Source organism: Diorhabda sublineata, chromosome 3, assembly GCF_026230105.1.
Source record: "Diorhabda sublineata isolate icDioSubl1.1 chromosome 3, icDioSubl1.1, whole genome shotgun sequence".
Classification (NCBI taxonomy): Eukaryota; Metazoa; Arthropoda; class Insecta; order Coleoptera; family Chrysomelidae; genus Diorhabda; species Diorhabda sublineata.
This window is the reverse complement of record NC_079476.1, coordinates 26287205-26295226: the sequence shown is the minus strand read 5'-3', so window position 1 is coordinate 26295226 and position 8022 is coordinate 26287205. Positions and strand designations below refer to the sequence as shown.

The following is an 8022-nucleotide window of genomic DNA, read 5'->3' as shown; positions in this document are numbered from 1 at the left end:
CTATTTTCGTTTGATACGGCACTTGCGCTTGTTTTCCTAACGCAAGTGTTTTATGTACATCGTTTTGTTTGGTGATATAAATTATCACGAATAGTGTCTAAACTAATAATAAAATTTGTGATGTTTCAAAATATATATTTACATATACATAGCCGCTTAATAATTCAGAGTAACCCATATAAGAATTAATGTTAGAAAATATTAAATTTAAATTGAGGCGCCATCTTTGTATTGAACACGCAACGTATGAAATCGTTCACTTTGGTTAAATCTACAGTTTTACGTTCTTAACGCCATCTATCTTGAAGACTTTAAATTATTGTAGAATATGAATTTTATAAAAACTTTTTGAGGTTATAATTGTTTATTTGGAAGTCGTTTCATTATTTTATTATAGATGATGATATAACAAAATGTCAAGATCATTGAAACGTTATATATACAAAGGATTTTTACAAAAAAACACTAGAAAATTGTTTAAATATACAAGTATTGGTTTAGCAATCACTTCAGTGCCAGTTATATCTAATTATAATGATGGAAGTGCTATAGTGAATCAAGCAAATGGATTAATACGGTTTTTAAGGTAAATTTTCTTTCAATTTAAATCTAATAGTATACAATGGGATTTAAAAATATTTCCTTTCTACAAAATCACTTGTAGGTCATTAAAAATAGGATTATCGATATCTTTAGATTATTATATATACACGATAGGTTTAAATGAATCATCTCCTAATTACAAACCGATGATGAGTCGTATTCATAAAAAATCCGCCGAAAATATTCTACGAGGTTGTTTAACAAACGGCGGATCTTACATAAAATTAGGCCAAGGGTTAGTTTCAATGAGTCACATCCTTCCTAAGGAATATATCGATACCTTAAAGTGCTTACAGGATAAATGTTTGACGAGGGACGAAGGAGAATTACGCGAAATTTTTTTGAAAGATTTCGGAAGAGAACCCGAACGAATGTTTCAAAAATTCGATAGGGAACCGATAGCCGCAGCCAGTATCGCACAAGTGAGTCCGAAATCGAGATTATAACAATTTTTTTTATAAATATATTTGAAGGTATATAAAGCTGTCACGAATGAAGGCGCCCCAGTGGCAGTCAAAGTCCAATACATCGATCTTCAACAACGTTTCAAAAACGACATTAACACTATTAGAATGTTGTTGAAGATCGCCGGTTTTCTTCATCCTTCTTTCGATTTTTCATGGGTAATTGACGATATGGAGGAAACTTTGAAACAAGAACTCGATTTTATTAATGAAGGATTGAATGCCGAAAGATGCGCGCGAGATTTACGACATCTCTCGTATATACATGTCCCTAAAGTGTTTTGGGATTATACCAGTTCGGTAAAGTAATGATTCGTTGGGAAATTTCTGTTTTTGTGGTGTTTTTTTTATGTACGAGGTGTAGCAATTAACTAACGAGATTAACTGTTTAGTTTAGAGCCTATTCTTTTGAATGCGATGTTTACTGTGTCTGTAGACAAACCAGTGTAGCCGTGGCCTTCGTCTGTATAGTTTTTTTTTGTTTTGCAGTAAAAATAAAGGGAAAAATAGAAGAAGAAAAAAGGTTTTGAAATTTCATATAATTACCAACATTTCGTTATTTAATGGACACACCTCGTAATAATCACTTAATTATCTTATACCGTTGCGAGTTTTTGATCATGGAAAATCGATTTCTATGGAATTTTTTTCAAGCTTTCATTTTCAGGCGGATTTACGAAAAAAAAAACTTCAATTTAAATTTAAAAAAATTGAAATGTTATTAGTTTCAGAGGTTTCAATGTTTCATCAAACATAGTTTTTATATTTTTTTCAAAACAAACAAATCAAGAAAATTTTATAAAAAAATATTGATTTTTCATGTTTTTTCAACTCGACATAATACTTCCTGTAAAAATTGACTTTTCGTATATTTTAATTCATAAAAAATTAATAAATAAACTTTTTCATACTATTTTTTCATAAAATACTCGTTTTTTTGTGTATTTTAACAAAAAATAAATAAATATAAACATTGTTATAAACTTTGGAGAATAAATTAAGAACGATTATATGAAAAAAAGCGTGTTCAATATTCTAAATCTTCTAAAAAGATAATTCTCTGACTTTTTTCAGAAATCTTCTTTAAAAACAAAGATTAAAAAAAATCATCAAAATCTGATAATTTTTCAATTTTCTATAGCCAAAAATCCCCGATAGTATGAAAATACATTCACACCGACCCCGGTATACAATTTCTGATTAATTTTTCGACAAAAATATTACGTTGCAAACGTGATTTCGCTTTTAGAGGGTTTTAGTTACCGAATTCATCGACGGTTATGGAATTAGCGATATGGAAAATTTGAAAAAACAAAATTTTTCACTATCAGACATAAATAAAAAATTATTTGAAGCTTTCGGTCATCAGATATTCCAAACCGGGTTCGTTCACGGCGATCCCCATCCCGGAAACGGTAAGAACAAAACTAATTTTAACATTTCAGGCATACCTAATTATATATAGGGTGAATCATAAATACCGAAGTAATTTTCAACTTAAATTTCAAAATTATCTATAATTTCAATTTTTTTTTTCGATTTTATCGTGAATAAATACGTAACAAATCACCTGTCAATTATTTTGTCGTGTCATACATCTCGAATGAATTGGTACTAACTGCTCGTTTAGATGCATAATAAACCAAAATAATACACATTCATTTAACGTTTTCGAGGTCGCAGAATCCATTTATCAATTTACCAAACTTCCAGTTTTATCTATAATTGGATTAATTTATTTCTGTTTTCTATAAAAAAATCTTTTTCTTCGAGATTTCAGTTAAAATCGTTCGATTTAAACTCAAAAAATCGAATCAGGAATCGAAAAATCCAATTATATGTAAGGTAGTACTAATTTTTGACATCTAGTACATCGATAAATGGATTTTACGATACCGAAAACGCTAAATGGACGATTCTAAACAGAAAGTTCCTTTTTAGTATTAGTGAGGAAAGTTAAAGGTAAAACGGAATTGGTATTGTTAGATCACGGTTTGTACCAAGAGGTTTCAAAAGAAGACTGTTTTGCTCTTAGTAATTTATGGAGGGCTATCGTGTTCAGTGACCACGTTAATGTTGAGAAATTCTCGAAAATGTTGGGAGTCGAAGGTATAAAAAAAACATCCGGAAATTTATTCGAAATTCGTTAGTTTTTTTTTTCGAAAACTTTCAGATTTCGAATTGTTTGCCGAAATTTTAACACAATCTCCGTTGAGATCGCGAGGGTTTCGATTGAAAGTCCGCTTGTCTGAGGAAGATTTAAGACAAATGACAGAATTTGCTAAAAATAGGTTCGATAACATCATGGTGTGTCTAAGAGAAATGCCAAGGTCACTTTTATTGGTATTAAGGTAAGTTAACTAACTAAATCAAACATATATTATTTAATTTAAGGTGAAAAATTGTTTTAATTACCTTTTTCCTCATTATATTTCTCGTTCTAATTTCCATTTTTTTGTATTCAAAATAGTTTTTCTTGACCGTTTATTTATTTCGCACTAAGTAACTAATTATAACATAATTTGGCAACGTTGTTTTTTTTGTATCAGAAAGAAACCTAAAGGTAAGAAAAGTACAAAATTTTCATGAAAAATTTATCATTGAAATAGTCACTTTATCACTTTATATTTTATTAACAAAACTTCACATCACTTTTTTTACTTGTTTAAAACATTTTTGAAGGTTAAAATCGTATGAAAATTGCCAGATTTTATAAAAAACTTATCAAGAAAATAGTTATTTTATCATTTTAGCACTATATAATTTAAAAAGAAAAGTTCACATCACTTTTTTCAACTATTTGGTTAGGTTAGGTTCTTACTTATTTACTTGTGGTTTAAAGCACGGCGTTTTTTAAATGTAATTTTAACGAAAACTTACAAACTTTTAATAAAAATGCATCTTCAAAATAGTCATTTTATCAATTTATATTCCACAAAGAAAAATTTAAATAACTTTTTCTAACTAGTTTTTTCTCATTCACTTTTGATACCACGACATCCACTCATTATTAAATATTATACTGTTTAGGTTATAATAGCCATCTTGGACTTCATTTGTTACATAGCAATGTTGCCAAGCTTAATCACTTTTCAAAGTTGATCTCAAATGAGTATTTCCAACCATTTTTTCTAATAATTCTTGTAGCATAATGAAATTTGAATAATTTACCCACAAAACAAAAACTCATTTCTAGGGTTTACGTATCTTGGTAATATAACAGTGACTATGTTATCGGTAGCTCATTTGAACACATTCCGAATATCTTCTGATCGATTTAAGTTCACATGCTCTCTTCATACAGAGTTTTTATTTACGTTTACAAGTATGTAAAAAATTACATATTAGAGGTTAGTTTATGGTAAATATCACAATAGTGGCAACTAGAAGGAACGCGTCAAGATCCGAGGATACAGATGTATTCAAAACAGGTTCGGAATTAGTTATCTGTGATACATGAATGCAGAATTTCAAATTCCGAACGTTCTGTATTTGCACTACAACCGCACAATGTCAAACTGCGCATGAATCTGATAACAAAACGTGTACAGGAGTATCTACCACGAACAAAACTAATATGATATGAAGTTTTATATAAAATATCTTACAGTTTTTAGAATGTATGCTCAGATTATTTCAGTTTAAGCTGGTACCTTATTATCCACCCTCTTTGTGACAAAAACATTCCCTTTCGTAAACAACCGATAAGAGTATTTATCTAATCACTCTTCCAACCCTCGCCTTATCAGTTATACGGCGAGATGGAATGTTATTTCAAGATTGATAATTTAATAAAATGATTAAATCATTTATTTGGCTTTTAAAATATTTCAAGTTTAACTTTAAAGTCGATTGTGTGAAATGTAAAACGGATAAATGTGTGGCAACATCGCTTTGTTGTTATAAAAAATGATGTGATATTCATTCTTTTTATTGAATTTGAAGGTCTAGAGGTGCGCATTACTTTAGTCAAAGTTACTTTGTACCCATATATTATTTTTAAATGAATGATAATTACTGAAAAAAAATATTAATACGATATATGTACTTTAATGATATTTTTAATTTATAACAAAATAACAAAAACTCGAACAAATACAGTATCATCAATAATTATTTAAATTCACAAAACATCTGGAAATTTTCAAGATGGCGACCGCTCTCTGAGACACTCCCATTCAATAAAATTAGATTTAAAATTTTTACGTTGGCGCACGCTCGAATGCATTCGTTGGAAAATATATTTTTGATTTTCATCTGTTGCTGGGGATCTAATTGACTGGCTCTATTTTGAACCAATCCGAAATGTCATTTCACATAACGACAAAATATTTTTCGTGTTTTGACATTTCATTTGCATGGAATTTTGTACCTCTATGCTTTGATAAAATTAAAAATGAAATTACATCGATAAAATTTGGTTCTCCTTACTACGAATGCATGATTATATGACCGGATATGTTTTCAAAGAAACGCGAGCGTGTGTGTTTATAAATCACATTTTGTAATTTATTTAATTTATATAGAACGAGGCCGTCAACACGGGCTAAATTGATTATACTTTCGAAAATATTTCATCTAGTTGTAACGTCTTATCGCCCACCTCTATTCAAATCTTCATATTGTCGTTGTTAGTATATAGGCTCGTTCCAACCTATCAAAAAACCGTTATACGTACGATTCTGTTTTGTTTTCCAACCGTTTCCGGGACGTTCTTTTCGATACTTGGTTGACAGCACGTACTGTTACAAGAACTGAGCATAGCCGGAGATTGCGCAGAAAATATTGGTTAAACGCTAAATAATAGTTCTAAGAAAGGTCCGGACTAGCAGGTTGGAACAAATATTCTAGTTAAATGCGTTGTTGCCACTTTTATTGAACGTAGACGGAAATTTGTTAAGAAATTATATTATTTTCAACAAATAACGGTTTTTTATTAAAAAATATTCATGATTTGATATTGAATTTAATTTTAGTGTTTATTTAAATGTAAATGTGATTATTTAAAAATAAATATAACAACTCAAATTTTTCATTTATATTTATAAATATTGGATTTAATACGAAATTAGACATTCCACGAGGTTGGTATGAATTTTTTTTATAGAAATTTGAACACGATACGTGCGATAGCACATCACCATGGAAATCCCATAGATAGATATACAACTTTAGCTAGAACGGCAACGAAATCGTTATACGGCGATGATAATACCATAGGAAAGAAATTTGTTCACTTACCTGGCTATATTTACTTCGAAATTGTTTTACAGTAAGTTTTTTTTATTATTAAAAAATATTTATTCAATTATATTAGTAGTTCAAATGTAACAAAAGCCGTCTCTGTACTTTCATTCGAAACTCGTTTAATTTTCCATTTAATTCCAATAATTAGTGAAAAAAATATGAATATCACAATAATTTATGATTTTATATACAGAGTGTTTAATTTTCTAGGTTCAGGAATATTTTTTGCAAATTTTTCGATTTGGAATTAAATCTACTGAAATTTTTTGAAAAATGTATTTTTTTTCTTATAAACTTCTTCAATTAGTGGAAAAATGTTTAATGTGACATTTAATTTTGAATTTATATACAGGGTATTCTTTAAAGTATGTTTTTTACGACTTCCCTGTATATTATGAACGAAAGTTAACAAAATCTTCAAAAAAAGTTTTTTCTCAAAATATCAATTGATGGATAAGTTACGAATATGACACTCATTTTCAAATTTAAATACAGGTACCTTCTCATAAATTTTTCAATTTCAATCAAGATTTTTGTGTGATTTTTCATAACTTTGCTTTGTTTTGAATTGAAATCATCAAAATTCTCTGAATTGTTTTGAAAAATATGGAATTTTTTCTCAAAATTTCTCTTCATCTCCCTTAATTAGTTGACAAGTTACTAAAATGTCACTTCTTTTTGAATTCATATACAGGGTACTCTCTAAATTTGGCTATTTTTACAACTTCGCTTCATTTTGAAACAAAATTATTGAAATTTTCCAAAAAAATTGAGTTTTTTCTCGAACTTTCTCTTCAACTTCATTAATTAGTGGACAAGTTATTAAAATGACACTTTTTTTTGAATTCATATACAGGGTACTCTCTAAATTTGGCTATTTTTACAACTTCGCTTCATTTTGAACCAAAATTATTGAAATTTTCCAAAAAAATTGAGTTTTTTCTCGAACTTTCTCTTCAACTTCATTAATTAGTGGACAAGTTACTAAAATGACACTTCTCTTTGAATTCATATACAGGGTACTCTCTAAATTTGGGTATTTTTACAACTTTGCTCCATTTCGAAGTAAAATTATTGAAATTTCCCCAAAAAATGGATTTTTTTACAATTTCTCATCTACACCTTCAATTAGTGAAAAACTCACGAAAATGTCACTCGATTTTGATTTTACATACAGGGTGTTCTGTTGATCAACACTTTTCTACAAATTCACTTTATATCGAATTGAAAAAATCAAGTTTTTTCCCAAAATAACGATTAAAATTTATCAATTAATGTTCGAACTACGAATTTCACAGTTATTTTTCAAATTTATATACGGGGTACTCCCAAAATTAAAACTTTTCAAAAATTCATTAGATCCTGAACTAAATCGTCCAAATAACCAACAATTCATTGTAAATTGTCAAATATTTAACAAAATTTTGTTACTAAAACGTTCATTTCTTCAAGATTCCAAAGAATCGGAAGATGGTTCAAGAAGAAAACATTAAAAATTATGTATTTATTAGGATTTACCCCTAATATCGAATTATTTCAAAAATTCATACTGTAAAAACATAAAATTTTGTTATTAAATCGTTTAATAAAAATTTTATCGTTTCATTTATCCACAGAAAAACACCCCAATTCAATGAAACTGTTTTTTTTAATTCAATTTTTACATAAAAAATTTTTTCAACGATAAAAAAAGATAAGAAAATTCATT

At 28.5% G+C, this 8022-nt stretch overlaps 1 protein-coding gene across 1 annotated transcript; it reads left to right on the top strand.

The window, feature by feature from the left end:
* The first annotated feature begins 30 nt into the window (after positions 1–30).
* Positions 31–7955, top strand: LOC130441828 (uncharacterized aarF domain-containing protein kinase 5). Its single transcript, XM_056775631.1, has 8 exons — positions 31–586; positions 665–1025; positions 1077–1367; positions 2317–2482; positions 3009–3176; positions 3241–3418; positions 6175–6339; positions 7767–7955. Exons 1-8 carry the CDS (start codon positions 414–416, stop codon positions 7867–7869), a joined length of 1605 nt encoding a protein of 534 aa, XP_056631609.1. The 5' UTR covers positions 31–413; the 3' UTR covers positions 7870–7955.
* Positions 7956–8022: the final 67 nt, after the last annotated feature.

Excerpts from the sequence above, each read along its gene's own strand:
- LOC130441828 (XM_056775631.1), top strand. The coding sequence starts at position 414 with ATGTCAAGATCATTGAAACGTTATATATACAAAGGATTTTTACAAAAA. Across the intron at positions 1,368-2,316 it reads TTTGGGATTATACCAGTTCG|AGGGTTTTAGTTACCGAATT; the intron begins GTAAAGTAATGA and ends TTTCGCTTTTAG. Across the intron at positions 2,483-3,008 it reads CGATCCCCATCCCGGAAACG|TATTAGTGAGGAAAGTTAAA; the intron begins GTAAGAACAAAA and ends GTTCCTTTTTAG.